At 65.1% G+C, this 17294-nt stretch overlaps 3 protein-coding genes across 3 annotated transcripts; 2 read left to right on the top strand and 1 right to left on the bottom strand.

The window, feature by feature from the left end:
• Positions 1-908: 908 nt before the first annotated feature.
• Positions 909-3092, bottom strand: PHYHIP (phytanoyl-CoA 2-hydroxylase interacting protein; the record flags this gene model as incomplete). Its single annotated transcript, XM_084302269.1, has 4 exons — positions 909-1443; positions 1590-1707; positions 1978-2152; positions 2928-3092. 4 exons carry the CDS (start codon positions 3090-3092, stop codon positions 909-911), a joined length of 993 nt encoding a protein of 330 aa, XP_084158395.1.
• A 1967-nt stretch (positions 3093-5059) lies between these two features.
• POLR3D (RNA polymerase III subunit D) lies at positions 5060-9000 on the top strand. The gene is made up of 9 exons (XM_084302132.1): positions 5060-5097; positions 5755-5917; positions 6897-6940; positions 7067-7218; positions 7308-7435; positions 7532-7697; positions 7810-8063; positions 8235-8387; positions 8581-9000. Exons 2-9 carry the CDS (start codon positions 5756-5758, stop codon positions 8701-8703), a joined length of 1182 nt encoding a protein of 393 aa, XP_084158258.1. The 5' UTR covers positions 5060-5097; position 5755; the 3' UTR covers positions 8704-9000.
• Positions 9001-10683: 1683 nt separating this feature from the next.
• On the top strand, positions 10684-17046 carry PIWIL2 (piwi like RNA-mediated gene silencing 2; the record flags this gene model as incomplete). Its single annotated transcript, XM_084302350.1, has 18 exons — positions 10684-10784; positions 11056-11173; positions 11318-11442; positions 11521-11601; positions 12028-12141; positions 12277-12465; positions 12586-12670; positions 12751-12837; positions 12931-13071; positions 13157-13270; positions 13615-13803; positions 13908-14009; positions 14134-14253; positions 14591-14673; positions 14860-14965; positions 15831-16084; positions 16172-16279; positions 16767-17046. Coding segments are annotated over 18 exons (2274 nt in total), but the record flags the coding sequence as incomplete, so codon positions are not given.
• Between the last annotated feature and the right edge of the window lie 248 nt (positions 17047-17294).

Here is a 17294-nt window from a genome sequence, read left to right as displayed (position 1 = left end):
CGCGAGCGCCATGCTGCCGACGGCTCATGCTTGCTGGGGGCGGCAAATAGGGGGTGTGGGGGGGGACGGGGGCGCACGGATTTCCCCCCCACGCACCCCGAGCACCGGCCCCCCGGCTCCTCCGGCTGCCTCCCGGGCTGTGGGGCCGGGGTTTGGGGCGGCAGAGCGAGGGCTGGGGCACAGAGCGAACACGGCACAGCGCTGCACGACACCACTGCGGACAGGCGGATCACGGCTGCGCCCCCCCCCCAGCAAAGCCCCCTTATTCCCCGGCTGATTTAGCGAGGGTTCCACTTCTCTGGCTGCAGGGTGAAGGCGGCTGGAGAGTCCCCGAGGCGCTCAGCACCCCCACGGGGGAGCTCAGCCGGGTCCGGGGGTCCGGGCGAGGGGCCGGGGTCCCCTTGTGCTTTTTGTCGGGAGCAAGGAGCAGTTCGAATCGGGGGCGCGCTTGGAGCCTTCGTGCCGGAGCTGCCGCCCTCCCCGGCGGGGTGACAGCGTGGGGCTGGGCTGGGCAGGGCCCCCCCCGCGGGCGGGAGGCAGGGCTGGGGCTCCCCAGGAGCTGCGGCGTGGGCTGGGGAGCCCCGGAGCCGGTGTGTGTGGGGGGGGGGGGCTCCCCAAAATGAGGGCAGAGCTCGTGCCAACGAGGACGAGGATGGTCGGCCAGTCCGGGAGACGAAGGCTCCCTCCCTCGGGGCTCGGCTGGGGGGGGCCCTCCCCAAAAAGAAGCGGGTGCCGCCGGGTCCCCCGCAGCTCCATCCGGCCCCGTCCTCCCCCATGAGCAGCGTCCTTCGCAGAAGCACCCCGGGGTGCGGGTGGGCGCCGCGCTCCCCGTGCGCCCCCCATGCGCCCCCCATGCGCCCCCCATGCTCCAGCCCTGCCCGTAGCCGGCCCCCCCACCCCCCCCCAGCTTAACGCCCCACGCTGATGTTGCACGTCTTGCAGCTGGGGTCCTTTTTGGCGTTGGCGGTGGAGAGGCTCATGAGCTGGTGGCCGCTGATCTCCCCCAGCACGCCGAGGCTGAGGTCCACGGGCTCGGTGTAAATCACCTCCAGGATGCTGTCCTGGGCATGGCGGTACACCAGCTCGCCCTCCTCCACGCAGCACGTCAGGAACTTGTTGGAGGAAATGTCCAGCTGGGGCAGGCGCTCCCGGCAGAAGAGGTCCCCCGAGGAGCCCTTGGGTGCCAGGACCAGGACGACGTAGTGGTAGGCGGTGTACATGCAGTAGAAGTCCGCGAAGTAGAGGTTGGTGTTGGGGTTGAAGAGGCGCTGGGCCGGGATCTGGAAGCGGTAGCGGCCGTAGGGGGAGTCCTGGGGGGGCTGCCCGGTGTTGAACTCGGTGTTGCAGCTGAAGAAGATGCCGTGCAGCATGCCGCTGGTGGGCGAGCCGTGGCTGCCGCTGTTGTCCTTCAGCGACGGCTTCATCACGTTCCCGCAGTGCATCCTGCAGGGGGCACGGGGTTGGGGGTGGCGGGGGGCACACACACACGCACGCACGCACACGCATACAAGCAAGGTCAAGGGGATAATGGGATAATGGCCTTTGTGGGGGGGTACCGAGGTGTTTTGGGGGCTTTTTTTTCGGGGTACCTGACGTGCTGGAAGTACTCCTTGTGCTGGTTGCGGTAGAAGACGGAGAAGCGCAGCATGCGCCCGGCGATCAGCTCGGCTTTCTCCTGCAGCTGGGCCAGGTGCTCCTTGGCGTAATCTGGCAGCGGGGACGCACCGCGGGGGGGGACAAAAGACATCAAGGAACGGCCCCCCCAACCCATGTTTCCCCCCTCCTTTCTCCTTTCTCCTCTCTCTCTCTCTCTGCGCCCGTCCCTGCTCGCAGCTCGCGCTTCCCACGCCGCCAACCTCCCACTCGCCAGCTGCCGCTCCGACCGGCCCAGCTTGTGCGAGCTCGCGGCTTCGCCCCCGTCCTCCTCGTCCTCCCCAAATCTTTCCGAGCCCCCCCCCCCCGGGTGTCAGTACTCACCCCCGGTGCAGAACTCCACCGTCTCGCTCCAGCCGGACACCAGGTACTCGCCGTCGCTCTGCTTGACGGCCGTCTGCACCGCCACGCTGTACTCGGTGCGGGGGCTCAGGAACCAGTGCCCCCGCACCGTCATGGGCAGCGGCACCGCCTTGGCCACCAGCTTGGTGGGGACGTCCTGCGCCGAGGGGACAGGGGGCACAGCGTCACCTGGGTGCCCCCCCCTCGTCCCTATTTCCCTCCCTCCTCGGTGTCCCCGCAAAATGTCCCCGATGCGGCTGCCGGGGACGCGGCACCGCGCTCGCCACCCGGCTGCTGGCTTCCCAACCCAAATTCCACCGCGCTTCCCGGTGACCCCCCCGCGTCCCCCTCCTCGTATTCGCAACGAAAGCCCCCCCCGGGGGTGTCGGGGACCCCCGTTCCCGGAGGATGCCGGCTGTGCCAAGAGGCCAGCGAGCGGCACCGCAGTGCAGAGCCGTTTCTGTGGCAACGGCAGATGCTGAAGTCGGGAGACACGAGAGGGGGGGGGGGAAGGAAAAAAAAAAAATAAAAAAATATAGATATAAAAAAAAAATAGCTTATTATCGGGGAGGAGAGAAAAAAAAATGTTAAACATTAAATAGCGTCGCCGTGGCAACCGTGCTGCTAAAAGCGTCCTGAATTAGTGACTCGGAGCCCGAGGGAGGAGGAGCGCGGGCGGCTTGCGCCTCGGCTCCTCCGTGGGGGCTCGGGGGGACCCCGGTCCCAATCCCGGTCCCAATCCCGGTCCCAATCCCAGTCCTCTGCACATCCCAGCTGGCAGGAGCCGGGTCGTGTCCCAAACAATTCATTTTTGACCCCAAACCATCACGGGAGCGGGATATATCGCGGTTCTCCCCCCCCAAAAAAAACGTGGGTGGAAGGAGAGCGGGGTCCCGGCGCCCCGTAGCCCCCCTCCCCAAACCCCGTCTCACCCGGTGCTTGAACTTGTTGGAGTTCTTGTTCTCCTTCTTATTGAGGTCGATGAAGTAGTGGGTGACCCTCTCCAGGTCCCCCTTGTCCATGGCCCAGGAGATGCGGAAGGAGTCGCAGGTGATGTTGTTGATCTCGATGTTTTTTGGGGTGGAAAGCAGCTCCATGGCCGGCGGAGGTTTGGGGAGGGGGCCGAGCTCCTAAGGGGCGCAGCACCGGGGAGGGGGGGGGCACGTTTGAGCACGGGGGGAGACGGTGGCACAGATGGCAGCGGGGAGGGGAAAAAAAAAAAAAAAAAAAAGCCCAAAAAAGCCAGGAATAGGCAGCGGGGAGCAAATTGGAGGGGGGGGGGGGGGAAAAAAAAAACCCGGCCGCTCCCCGGGACGCCGCGGGGGCCCCGGCCGAACGCCAGCGGGTGGGTCCGGGGTTTGCTCAACACCGGGTGGGGAGAAGAAAAACAAGGGGGGAGAGGAGGGAGGGGAGGGTTGGGATAATTGCACGCAAGAAGCTGGCACCGGAAAAGCTGGATCCGCCTTTGCCCTCGCCCGCGGCGGCGCCGTGCCTCAGTTTCCCCCCCGAAAAAAATGTTGATTCGCCCCCAAAATGCCCAAAATGTAGACCCGCCGCTCGCCGCCTTTAGGGTAGCTTTAGGGGTGCGTCAAGGTGGTTTGGGGTGGATGCAGCCCCCGTGCCACACAAAATTCCCCCCCCCCCGAAGGGGCACGGTGCTGGGCGCATTTTTGGGGAGGACAAGGGGACCCCGCTGTGCGCCGCGGGGTGGGGGCACGTGCCGCCAGCCCCCACCCGCACCCCGCAGCACCTCGCCCACAAACAGCCCCGAAACCCCCCCAAAACGCCCCCTCCCCAGCTCGGCACCCACGTGGGGGGGCACCCACGTCCACGCCCCCCCCCCCTCCCCACCCCCTTTTCTCTTTGCGCTCCGCTTGCCCCCGCATCCCCACGGCGATCCCACCCTGCCACCCCCCCCCCCACCCCCATGGGACCCCCCCAGCCCTCCAAAAATCATTAATTGGGGGGGGGGCAAAGGGATAAATGCCCACCGCCCGGTGAGGGGGGGGGGGCACGGTGGATGCCCGCGCATCGCCGTGACCCCAAAATGCTGGGGATGGGGGGAGAGGCCCTTACCTGGCCGTGCCTGGGGGGGGGGCTGCGAGGTGCCAAGGGGTGGGGGTCCAAATGGAAAGGGGAAGGGGGGGGGGGTCCGCAGGATGCCCCCAAAAAGGGCTGGGAGGGGAGCGGGAGCTGAGCCGGGGTTGCTCTGCGCCTCCGATCCTCCCAGGCGGCTCGGAAATAGCAAACACCCCTACGGAGGGGAGGGAGAAAAAAAAAAAAAAAAAAAAAAAAAAAGGAGAGAAATGGGTAAAAAAAAAAAAAATTAAAAAAAAAATAATAAAATAAATCAAAGCGGCGTGGAGGAGAAAACGAGGGGGGGGGGAAACCAATGGGGCCGCGAAGCGTCAGGCGCCGAGCCCCCCGCGTGTGCCCACGTAAAAGGGGGGGGCGTGCGCGGGCACACGCGTGTGCAGGGCCGTGGGGGGGTGTGCACGGCCCCCCCCCCGGGCATTATAGGGCTGGGGGCACCCCCGGGGGTGGTGTTTTTTGGGGGGGGGCTGCGCCCACCCCAAGATATGTGTGGTCCCCCGGTGGTCCCCGAAAGGGGTGTGGGGGGTGATTTGTGGGGTGTGATTGGCTTTTTTTATTTTTTTGGGGGGTGAGGATCTTTAGGGGGGGGTCTGCAGCCCCCCCCATAGCCCCCCATAGCCCCCCAAAGCCCCCCAGCACCCCCCATATATGGGGACCCCGGGGTGGGGGGGCACCCCAGGCTCCCTGGTGCTACTGGGGGGCACTGGGGGGCGAGGGTAAAACGAGGGGGGGGGCAGCGACCCCCTCCCCAAATTCCCCCCCCCTCCTTTTTTCCCCATCACTGCCCCCTATGAGCCCAAAGGCCGGGCACTGCCCGCCCCCAAGATGGCGCCGCCGCCTTCAGCGCACAGCCGGGCAGTGCCAGGCACAAAGATGGCGGCCCCCATAGCCGCCGGTTGTGACCATAACAAAGATGGCGGCGGCGGCTTCCTGCCGGAGACGCCAGGCGGCGCGACGCGCAGGCGCAGTAGGGAAAGGGGGGGGCAGCGCCGGCGGTGCCCGGGCTGGGTAAGGGCCGGCGTGGAGGGGGGGGGGGGGGCGGATTTTGGGGTACGGGGGGGGGGGTGGGGGCTGGATGGGGCCTTTTGGGGGCTCAGCACCCGATTTGGGGTCAGGATGGGGCTTTTTGGGGCGTGGGGGGGGCTGGGGGAGGGGAATGGGTGCGTTTTGGGGGGGTCTCAGGGCACCCTGGGGTGGGTGGGGGGGGTTTGGAGGGATTTTTGGGGTGGGGGGGCAGAGGGGGGGTGTGGGGGGTGGATGGGGGGGCCCTGGTTTGGGGTGGGGGGGTGGGGGGCTTAGGGTATGGGGCTGAGCACCCTGGGGTGGGGGGCAGTGGTTGGGGGGGCGGGGGGAGGGGGCACCTTGGGGTGGGGGTGCATGGGGGGGGCTGAGCACCTTGGGGTGCCGGGTGTCCCTATTGGGGGCACATTTATGGGGTGCAGGGGATCCCTTTTGGGGGTGCATGGGGTGTTTGGGGTGCACGGGGGGCTGAGCCCCCTGGTCCGGGGGTGCCGGGTGTCCCTGTTTGGGGCGCATTTATGGGGTGCAGGGTGTGCATGGGGGGGGGCTGAGCACCCTGGGGCGCAGGATATCCCTTTTGGGGGCTCATTTATGGGGTCCCCAGCAGGGTCTCCGTGCGCTCACCCCATCCGTCCCCTCTCGCAGGATGGCAGAGGGCAGCTCGGGGGACGCGGGCGCACCGGGCAGCCTGCGGCCGGGGCTCCCGGGGGCACGGGGGCTGCTGGGGAGGCGCCCGGCCCCCCCCCTCAGCCCCGGCCGCCTGCCCTCCATCCGCTCCCGGGACCTCACCTTGGGAGGCGTCAAAAAGGCAAGTGCCAGGTTTCCCAAAACCTCTCTTTTTTATTTTATTTTAGGGGGAGGGGGGAGGCGCGCGCGCGCACCCCCCCGGGGGCAGCAGCGTGGGCATTTTAGGGGTGTGGGCACCCCAAAACGTGGGTGGCTCTGGTGGAGCTGGCAATGCGACCCGACCGGTCCCGCCCCGGCGTCCCGCTCCCGGGGACGGGGACACGGGGATGGGGACGGGGACGGGGCATTCCCGGGGGTCCACGGTGGTTTTGGGGGCTTTTTAGGGACAGGGCGCCCCCGGGGGAGCTCGGTAGTTAGGGGACTTTTTGGGGATGGCGCACCCTTGGGGGCGCACGGCGGTTTGGGGAGCTTTTAGGGGTGGGGTGCACAGGTTTGGGGAACTTTTGGGGATGTGGAAAGGATGGGGAACCCCCAGGGGTGCACAGGAGTTTGGGGACTGTTTGGGGACCTTTTGGGGATGAGGCTCCCCCAGGGGTGTACAGTGGTTTGGGGACAGGACACCCCTGGGGGGCATGGCAATTTTTTGGGGACCTTTTGGGGACTTTTTAGGGACAGGGCACCCCCAAGGGTGCACAGCAGTTTGGGGACCTTTTGGGAACCTTTTGGGGACCTTTTGGGGGTGGGGCACCCCCGGATGTGCACAGGAGTTTGGGGACCTTTTGGGGATGTGGCAAGGACAGGGCACACCTGGGGGGTGCAGAGGAGTTTGGGGACTTTTTGGGGACAGGACACACCTGGGGGTGCACAGCACTTTAGGAACCTTTTGGAGACAGGGCACCCTTGGGGGCACACAGCGTTTTGGGGACTTTTTGGGGACGTGACACGGACGGGGCACCCCTGGAGGCGCAGGGCGATTTGGGAACCTTTTGGGGACGCGCCGAGAGCCCCGGGCTTGCCCTGCAGCCCCGCCACCCGCACGGTTTCTGCGGCTTTCTCTCGGCTCCTGCCTCGTGCCGTGACTTGTCCGCTCTCGCCCGCAGAAAACCTTCACCCCCAACATAATCAGCAGGAAGATCAAGGAAGAGTAAGTGGCATCGTAAGCACTTCCCTGCCTTCCCCGGCCCCGTTTGGCGTGCCGAACGTGCCCGGAGAGGGAGCCACGGTGCCGAGGGGGGGCTGTAGGGTAAATCTGGCCCCCTCCCGTGCCCAGACCCAGAGAGGATGTCACCGTCAAGAAGGAGAAGAAGGAGCGGGAGCGGGACCGGCAGCGCGATGGGCACGGCCGGGGCCGGGGCCGGCCCGAGGTCATCCAGTCCCACTCCATCTTCGAGCAGGGCCCGGCCGAAATGATGAAGAAGAAAGGTAGTGGGAGATGAGGTTTCCCCCAGGGAGGGGTTTTGGGGGATCCCAGGCGGCGTGGGGTGAGCCCAAAGGGGTTCCCTGCTCCCCAGCGGGCTCCTGGGACAAGGCGGTGGACGTGTCGGACTTCGGCCCCTCGCACATCATCAACATCAAGAAGGAGAAGAGGGAGACGGACGAGGAGACGAAGCAGATCCTGCGCCGGCTGCAGAAGGACGATGTGAGCGGGGGGGGTTTTTTTTAGGGGGACGGGGCATCCCCGAGGTGCTGGGGCTGGCGCTGAGCTCCGTCCCCGTCCCCTCTCCCCACCCCGCAGTTCCTGGACGACCCGGGGCTGAAGAACGACATCCGCAACAAGCCGGTGCAGCTGCCCCTCGCCCACTCGGGATGGCTCTTCAAGGAGGATGCCGCGGAGGAGCAGGAGGACGCGCAGCCCTGGCTGCCCAAAGAGGACAAGACGGAGCCGGATCCCCCCCTCAAAGGTGCCTGGGGGTCCCGTGGGCGCACCGGGGGGGTCCCATGGGCGCAGGCGTGCCGAGACGGGGCCGCTGCCCCTCTCCTCGCGCCCACCCTGCTCCTCTCACCCCGTGGCAGTGAAGGAAGAGCCGTGCGACGAGGACCCCCCGGGTGCCACCAAACCCGCACGGGGCCCCCCCGGCTTCCCGCGGGACATCCCGGTGGCCGAGCTGCTGCAGCGGCTGAGCCTGGCGGCCGAGGACGAGCTGCTGTTCCTACAGCTGCCCGACACGCTGCCCGGCCAGCCGCCCACCCAGGACACCAAACCCGTCAAGACGGAGCTGCAGACCGAGGAAGGGCAGGTGGTGGTGGTGAAGCAGGAGAAGAGCCAGGTGATAGGGGTGGTTTTGGGTTTTTTTGGGGTGGTTTGGGGGGTTTTGCGGTGATTTTGTGTTTTTTTGGGGGTGGTTTTGGGGTGATTTTGTGGGTTTTGGGGGTGGTTTTGTGGTTTTTGGGGTGGGTTTTGGGGATGGCAGCATGGTGATGGTGTTTCTCGGTGGCAGGAGGCGAGGCAGGCGGAGAACACGTGCACCCTGGCCGACCTCCCCGAGGGGCAGGTGGGGAAGCTGCTGGTCCGCAAGTCGGGGAAGGTGCAGCTGGTGCTGGGCAAGGTGACCTTGGACGTGACCATGGGGACCCCCTGCTCCTTCCTGCAGGTACTGGGGGGCGCGGGGATGGGATTTGTGGGGCTGCACCTAAATGGGCACCTCGGTGACCCCGCTGGAGCATTCCCACACCCTACAATGGGGCAAAGGAACCCTCCCCCAGCCCCTTTTTCCACCCTAAACCTGAAGAAGGGTTTTGGCCGCCCCGCTGGGCCACCCATGGGTGCTTCTCCCTCCCGGCAAGGAGCTGGTGTCGGTCGGCATCGGGGACAGCCGCACGGGCGAGATGATCGTCCTGGGCCACATCAAGCACAAGCTGGTTTGCTCCCCGGACTTCGAGGCCCTGCTGGAGCACCGCCACCGGTAGCCCCATGGCAGGGGGGGGGGCGACGAGCCAAAGGTGCCCCCCCTCTGCCTGCAGTGCCCCCCCCGAGGGCTGTGGAGAGGGGTCTTCGGCAGCCGGATCCGACCTCGGTGCTGTGCGCCCCGCGGGGGAGCAGCGGCGGGGATGGGGGGTGCAGCTCTGCGCCCCCCCCCTCCAAAAAGAAGAGGGTTTGTGGGGTGGGGGATTTGGGGTCCCCCCTCCCCGGGCTCTGTGTGCGCCCTGGGGGCGGCGGGATGCTTGTTTTTGGGGAGAAATGCAATAAAAATGGCTTTCCTCCTGCGGGGGGGTCCTCGGTGTGGTCCCCCCTGACCCCAGCCCCCAGCTTACCCCATCTGGCCCCAGGGGGTGCGCTGGGGGGGCACAGCCGGGGGCAGCACCGTGGGGTGGAGCTGGGGAGCCCCCTGCAACTGCCCCCTGCCATGTGTAGTTGCCCCCTGCCCCATGTACTTACCCCTTGCAATTGCCCCCAGCCCCCTCCAGTTGCCCCCTGCCCTGCGCAATAGCCCCCTGGCATCACCTGGTGTAACCACCCCCTGCCCTTTATAGTTGCCCCCTGGAATTGCCCCGTGTAACTGCCCCCAGCCCCTTGCAATTACCCCCTGGAATTGCCCCTGGCCCCTTGTACTTGCCCCTCCCAGTTGCCCCCATGCAATTACCCCCTGCCCTTTCCAATTACCCCCTGTACTTGCCCCCTGCCCCACATAATTGCCCCTCCAATTGCCCCCTGCCCCCTGTTCTTGCCCCTCTAATTGCCCCCAGCCCCTTACAATTGCCCCCTGCCCCCTGTTCTTGCCCCTCCAATTACCCCCAGCCCCTCAAAGTTGCCCCCTGTACTTGCCCCCTGCCCCATGTATTTGCCCCTAGCCTCCTTTACTTGCCCCTCCAATTGCCCCCATCCCCCTATAACTGCCCCCGTACCTCCCCCCCAATTACCCCCCGGCCCCGAACCCCCGCCCCCTTTCCCGTAGCTCCCCGCGTGGCCTTTCCGCGCCGGCGCGCCGACCGCGGACCAATCGCGTGGCGGCTCGGCGGGTGTGCGGCCAATGAGAAGCGAGCGCGGGGCGCGCCGGCGCGCCCCGAGAGCTGAACCGCGTGCGGGGCGGCCTCGCCTCGCCCGGGGGCGGCCTCGCCATGGAGCCCCCGCCGCCTTTCAGCCGCCCCTCCGGCCGCATGAGGGGGACCCCGGCCCTCATCCCGTCCTGGGCTCGGGGACAGCCGGGGCTCAGCAGCCCACGAAGCCCCGGGAGACCCCGGAGCCCCCCGAGCCTCCCCGGAGAGCCTGCGGTGCCCCCAGCCTCCGCCGTGCCTCCCGCGTCTCTCTCCTCGCTTTTTTGGAGCCTGGGTTTTGGCACGCAGCCCAGCCCCTCGCAGGAACCGGGGGGTTCACCCCTCGGTAGGTCACCGTGCCTCGAGGGTTTTGGGGGTGGCGGAGGTCTGCCCGGCCTCCCTGAGCCTCCCCCTTTCCAGCCTCGCTCCTTCCCCGCAGGCCGTGGTGCTGCCAGCGCGGTGAAGGCTGCGGAGGGTTCCCCAGTACAGCCCAGTCCGGCGGTGGGTGCTGGTGATGGGGAGCTGGTGCTGCCCACGCGGGGCCGGTGAGTCGGGAGGACTGGGTGCTCGGCCTCCAAATTCATTGCGGGGGGTGTACAGCAAATTGGGGGGGCTGTGGCAGCGCCCCTCAGCCTCTCCCCACATTTTTTGGGGGGGCGGCACAGGATCCTTTACCGAGGCAGAGGGGACGCGCCACCCGCCGCCCCCCCCGGCAGAGCCACCGTGCTGCCCCTCACCAAGCCCACCCTGCGCCCACCCGGCCCCTTGTCCTCTCCGGAGCCCCCCCCGGCCACCAGCAGACAGTAAGTGACTGGCGTGGAGCCCCCCCCTCGGGGGGCAACCTCCCCCCACCCCCCCCCAGGACCTCGCTCGCCCTCCTGCCTCTGCGCCCTCCTCTCTCCTAGGGCACCCGGAGCAAAGGCGGCGGCGAGGGGCACGGCGGTGCCCGTGGGGCTGAACTCGGTGCGGATCCACTGCCAGAACGAGGCCGTCTACCAGTACCACGTCACCTTCAGGTAGCAGCACTCAGGGTGGGGATAATTAATTAAACGCCACGGTTAATTAGCAGCCCCCCCCCCCCCCCGGGACACCCGGCTATCCCCACCGCTAGATGGAGCGGCCGGCGCGGCCACGGCACGCGGGCAGGGAGCTCTGCAGAGGGTTGGCTCCGGTTTTTCTCCCCTTGCTGGGTTCCCAAAGCCCTGGCAGGGGGCAGGGGGTGAGGGAAGAGGCCGGGGAAGGCGAGCAGAGGCTGGGTGGTGCAGTGCTGCCTCCCCGTGTCTGCAGCCCCGAGGTGGAGTGCAGGAGCACGCGCTTCGCCATGCTGAAGGAGCAGCGCTCGGTGACCGGAGACGTGACCGCCTTCGACGGCTCCATCCTCTACCTGCCCATCCTGCTGCCTCAGGTATCATTCTGGAGCTGTCACACCCCCCAGGAGGCTGTTTTCCCCCAAATTGTAGGCTCGGGGATGTCCCCAACCTCCAACCCTTGTGCTGGGGCGCCGAGCATCCCTCCTGGCCCCCCCTCTAAGCGTCCTCTCGCCCCGCAGCCGGTCAGCCTGAAGGCTCGGAGGAGGGCGGACGGGGAGGAGGTCAGCATCACCATCCAGCTCACCAAGGTCCTGGAGCCCAGCTCCGACCTCTGCATCCCCTTCTACAACGTGGTGTTCCGCAGGTGAGGCCGGGCGGCCGCGCTCCTCGAGCCCCAGCCAGCCCCCGTGGCCCAAAATTGCCTCATTTTCCCCCTTTTTAGGGTGATGAGGATCTTGGACATGAAGCTGGTGGGGAGAAACTTCTTTGACCCTTCCCAGGCCAGCATGTTACAGCATTACAGGTGGGTGCTGGACACGTTTTTTTGGGGGATTTCATGCTGATTTGGGGCCGTCCCTGTCCCTAGGGAGAAACACCACCCTGGACACGGCACCGAGGGCTCCTGAGGAGCATCCTTGGGTTGGGGCTGTGGGAATTTTTCTTTGGGGTCTCACACCCGTCCATACAGCCCTGCAGACAGCTCTGCTGCTGCAGCACGTGGCTGGGAAGCCGGGAGCCTTTGCAGGGCAGCTCTGACCCTGCTCTTGGCCAGCTCTGGCGAGCGTGACCTCAGAGCGCCGCTTTCAGGGGTTATTAGCTGAGAGCTGGCAGCCAGCTGGGAAATTATTCGTGTGTGTGTGTGTTTGAGCACTCTTTGGCCAGCAGCACGGCCTCTGGCTCTGCTCTGGGTGTAACCCGGGTGCTGCTGTGCTGCTTCCCTTCGGCTCAGGCTGCAGGTTTGGCCGGGCTACTCGGTCAGCATCCGCCGGAGGGACGGCGGGCTCTTCCTCCAGGTGGACACGGTGCACAAGGTGATCCGCAGCGACTCCGTCCTGGCTTCCATGTAAGATTTAAAAAAAAAAAAAAAAACAGATGGGGGGGAAAAAACACCTTTCCAGGAGCCACGAGCCCCCGGCTGGCTCCCCGTGGCTCGTTTTTGAGCGCACAGCACCGGGGCTCCTGCTCCTCCCCGCCGCAGGCACGCCATCTACAAGCAGAGCGCCGCCGGCTTCCAGGACGAGTGCACCAAGCAGCTGGTGGGCAGCGTGGTCATCACCCGCTACAACAACCGCACCTACCGCATCGACGACATCGACTGGGACAGGACCCCCAGGGACAGCTTCACGCTGGCCAGCGGCGAGGAGATCACCTTCGTGGACTACTACAGGTGGGGAGCCTCGGGACGCGCCGCCTTGGGGTGGCGAGGTGGTTTTCCTGGGTTTGGTGAGCAGCAAGGAAACCTTTTTTTTATGATTAATGTTATTATTTTTGCTGGTTTTTCCTTTAGCAAGACGTACGGGATCACGGTGAGGGAGCTGGACCAGCCTCTGCTCATCCACAGGCCCAAGGAGAAGAGGATGCCGGGGAGGAAGGTGAGCCGGGCACGCGGGGATTTGGGCAGGGAGCTGGGAACGTGTTCCTGCCCCGTGGCACAGCCTGGCTTCTCTCACAGCCCCAGGTGGAGATGATCCTGCTGGTGCCGGAGCTCACCTTCCTGACCGGCGTCACGGAGATCAAGAAGGACACCCGGATGCTGAAGGTCAGCCTCGGGGAAGGGGAATCGGACCCCGATCTCACACGGGGCGGTGGGCGCAGCGCCGTGACCCCCGGCTTTACCACCCCGTGCCCGCAGGACGTGATGCGTGAGATGCTGCAGAGCCCCCAGCAGCACTACGAGTGCCTCTGCAGCCTCCTGCGACGGATCCAGGAGAGCCAGGAGGCCTCGCACGAGCTCATGTGCTGGGGTCTGGTGCTGGGCCAGGACATCCACAGGGTAAGGGCTTCCCCGCGGCCAGGGCGAGCGGCACGGCGCCGGGCACCCCCTGGAGCTGCCCCCGTTGTCTTCTGCTCCCCCCCAGACCCAGGGACGCGTCCTGCCCACCGAGAGGATCAACCTGAGGCACAGCTCCTTCTTCCCCGCCGAGGACCTGAGCTGGAGCAAGGAGGTGTCCCGGGAGGCCTCCATCTCCACGGTGAGCGCACGCGCCCCGCGGAACAGCCTGGCTTTTGTTTTGGGAGCTGGGATGGGTCCTCGTGGCGCTGGCACCCCGCTGCTCCCTGCCTGTCTGGACACGGCGCCGTGTTCCAGCTGAAAACCTTGACTTGTTTTCCTTGGCTTTGCCTCCTGGCCTCTTTTTTATTTATTTTTTTTTTTTTTGGAGGAGGTTGGATGGAGCGGCTGCTCTCCCTCCTCCTCCTCCTCCTCCTCGTCGGCTGCAGGAGCGCCCAGGGGACGCTCTCCCCATCCCCAAATTCCCCGTGGGAGAGGCAGGGCCGTGTTTTGGGATCCGTGCCTCTGTCCCTGCCTCTCCTGTAGGTTGCCATGAACTACTGGCTGCTCGTCTACCCGCGGCGCCTGCAGGACCTGATGAAGGAGCTGGTGGCTGCCATGAAGAGCGGCTGCGGCCCCATCGGCATGCACGTCAACGCCCCAGCCCTGGTGGAGCTGAAGGACGACCGCATCGAGACCTACGTCAGGACCATCCGAGGCCTTTTGGGCAGCGAGGTGGGACCCGGGGGGGGTCCGCCAAGGGTTGGGGAGCCCCTCGAAGAAGGAGGGGGGTCCCCGGGGGGTGCTCAGGGCGCTCCCCGCGCTGTGCCCCGCTGCAGGACAAGGTGCAGCTGCTGCTCTGCATCACCACCAAGAGCAAGGAGGATTTGTACAGCGCCATCAAGAAGCTGTGCTGCGTGCAGTCCCCGGTGCCCTCGCAGGTGGGTGCAGGACGGAGCAACCCCAGCCCCCGGGGCGGCTCCTCCAACCTCTTTTTTTTTTTCTTTTTTTTTCTTTTTTTTTTTTTTTTGCCTTTTTCCCCCCCCTTTCCTCCTCTTCTTGCAGGTCATCAACGTGCAGTCCCTGACGGGCCAGCCCAGCAGGCTGAGGAGCATCGTCCAGAAGGTTTTGCTGCAGATCAACTGCAAGCTGGGGGGCGAGCTCTGGGGGATCGACGTCCCCCTGGTGAGGCGCACGGCGGTGCCGGGGGGGGACCCTCGGTGCGCGTGGGGAGCGTGCAGGAGGCGTGCAGGCAGCGGGGGCGTGCGCCTGGGCTGTGTTTCGCCTGCCTGGCACGTGCGTGCACAGCAGCTCCCTTGTTCCCTGGAGTGAAAGGGGCATTCAGTGCCTCCCCGATGCCTTTGTGTAGGGCGAGGGGATGGGATTCCCTTGGGGAACGTGGATAAACCATCCACAAAGCAGGGCTGGCGCATTTTGTGCATTCAGCTTGGGGCTGGAGACACCAAAAGCGAGGCGCAGTGCTCATGCCTGACCTTTTTTTTTGTTTTTTTTCCCCCCCCAGAAGCAGCTGATGGTCATCGGGATGGATGTCAGCCACGGCAGGGGGACGCGCTCCGTCATCGGCTTCGTCGCCAGCATCAACCAGTACGTGGTGCCCTCACCCCCATCACCTCTTTTCCTTCCCTGGAGGGGGGAAAAAAAATAAATAGCGTGGCACCGGCGGTGCCAAATCCCTTGGCACCGGCTCGGGCTGGGGAAAAAAGGCTCCGTGCCCCCGTGCCGGGCTGGGTGGTGGCACAACCGCCCCGGATTTTGGGTCGCTGCCCGCAGGGTCCTGACCAAGTGGTACTCGAGGGTGGTTTTCCAGATGCCCCAGCAGGAGATCGCCGACAGCCTGCGGCTCTGCCTGGCCGATGCCCTGCAGCGCTTCCACGAGGTGAGGGCGAATCCAGGGGCTGGCTCCCCAAAAAGTCCCGAGGATTTCGGTGCCAAAACGCCTGAAATTGTCCAACCTGAATTAATTTTTGAGCGAGCAAACAGCCTCGGGGCAGCCTTTGGACTGGAGGTGACCTCTGCAGGAGGCTCGCCTTATCTCGGGGCCGTGCGGACCTGCCCACGGGATCGCTTTGCACCGGGGCGAGTGCCACGTTGGTGCTTTTGGTGCCACCGAGCCCCGTCCTGGTCCCCAGCGGGGGCAAACGGGGGAATCAGAGCGGCTCCTGGGGCTGCAGGGGGGGTTTGGCAGCTGGGCTCTGCCAGCTCTTGGTGTTTTCTGCCCCTCTGCAAGTGGTGGAGAAAAACCCCAAAGCTGAGGTTGCTGCCCGTGGGCAGTGCTGGTGCAGGTGGTGCGTCTTTCTGCCCTGCCAGCCTCTCCGAAATCTGCTAGGAAATGGGGAAAGGAATGGGGGAAATCTGCTTGGAAATGGGGGAAATCTGCTTGGAAATGGGGAAATCTGCTAGGAAATGGGGAAAGAAATGGGGAAATCTGCCTGGAAATGGGAAAGGAAATGGGGAAATGTGCTAGGAAATGGGGAAAGATGGGGAAATCTGCTAGGAAATGGGGGAAGAAACGGAGAAATCTGCTCAGAAATGGGGTTGCCAAGGCCAAATACCGCTGGTGCTCCACACCCAGGTCGAGGGCGATGGGTGGAACTGGCAGGGTGGCAGAAATTCATCCTCCTGGGGGCCGGTTGGGCGTCAAGCACCCAATTTCTGGCTGGATTTACGCCTGCCCCTGCCCCACCTTGTGCCGGGGGTGATGGGGTGACCCCTGCGCCCCCCCCCCCCCCCCCCCCCCCCAGATGAACCACTGCCTGCCCAAGAAGATCGTGGTGTACCGGGACGGCGTCTCGGACGGGCAGCTGGACACGGTGGTCAAATACGAGATCCCCCAGCTGCAGAAATGCTTCGACACCTTCGAGAATTACCAGCCCAGCATGGTGGTGGTGGTGGTGCAGAAGCAAATCAGCACCAACTTCTACACCGACACCTCGGAGAGGCTGGCGTGCCCCCCGGCGGGGACGGTCATCGACCACACCATCACCAGTACGGACTGGTGAGTACTGGGAGGGCCGTGCTGGGCGTTTTGGGATGGTTTTGCCTCTCGCAGACCTCTTTTTTTTTAATTTTCCTCCCCTTGCAGGCAGGATTTCTACCTGCTGGCTCACCGTGCCCGCCAGGGCTGCGGCGTCCCCACGCGCTACGTCTGCGTGCTCAACACGGCCAACCTCAGCGCCGAGCACCTGCAGAGGTAAGGACAGCCCTCCCGCAGCCAAAACCAAGGATTTTGGGGAAAAAATCCCGTGGGAAGGCAGCGAGGGCCTGGCTGGGGCTCAATTGTCATTGTCATTTGGCTGGGACACCAATGCCATTTGGTGTGATGGGCAGCGAGGGGGCGAGGAGGATTGGAGCTGTTTTGCTTCACCTGCAGGCAAGAAATGGGTTATAAATGGGGGTAAAAACCTGCCTGGGGTGGTGTTGGGAGGGAGCTGCCGTGGTTTTAAAAGTGGCCCAAGCAGCAGGCGTGTAATTAACGCAATCAGGAGCTGGCAGAGCTCAGGCAGAGCCCGACCTTGCGCCCGTGCGCTCGGGCGAAACGGCGCGGAGCGGCCACCCGGCACGGCTGGCGGCACCCCTCCTTGCCTCTTGATGCAGGGCTGGTTTTGGGGAAAAAAAAAGGGAAAAAAAGGGGAAAAAAAGCTAAACGAGCACCGACGCGTCCTCCTTGCCGTCCCCAGGCTGACCTTCAAGCTGTGTCACCTCTACTGGAACTGGCCGGGCACCATCCGCGTGCCGGCGCCCTGCAAGTACGCGCACAAGCTGGCGTTCCTGGCGGGGCAGGTGCTGCACCACGAGCCGGCCCCCCAGCTCTGCGACAGGCTCTTCTTCCTCTGAGCCCCCCCCTCCGACCCCAAAAGGGCTTCAGGGTTTGGTTTTGGGGCTTTTTGGGGTGGTTTTGTGTTTTTTTTTTTTTCCACACGCTGCTGGTTTTGTCCGTTCCTTTCCGTCGTTGCGCTCATGGCGCTCGTCTTGGGGAAGCTTCTGGTTTTGGGGAGAAAAAGGGGGTTTTTGGCCACGGAGAGGCTCCAGCCTCTGCTCTGCTTCCGGCCTTACTGGTGAGCACTGGGACGAACCACCCCGTGCCCAGTTTGGTGCTGGGCACCAACCCCCAACCTCCATTTATTTCCCTCAGCTCCTGCCTGTGCCCCCCGAAGCAGCTGCTGCTTTTTATGTTTTTTGCCCCATTTCTTTATTTTTTTTTCCTT

This window comes from Netta rufina (genome assembly GCF_964035555.1).
Source record: "Netta rufina genome assembly, chromosome: 27".
NCBI lineage: Eukaryota > Metazoa > Chordata > Aves > Anseriformes > Anatidae > Netta > Netta rufina.
This window is presented reverse-complemented; position numbering and strand designations above follow the sequence as displayed.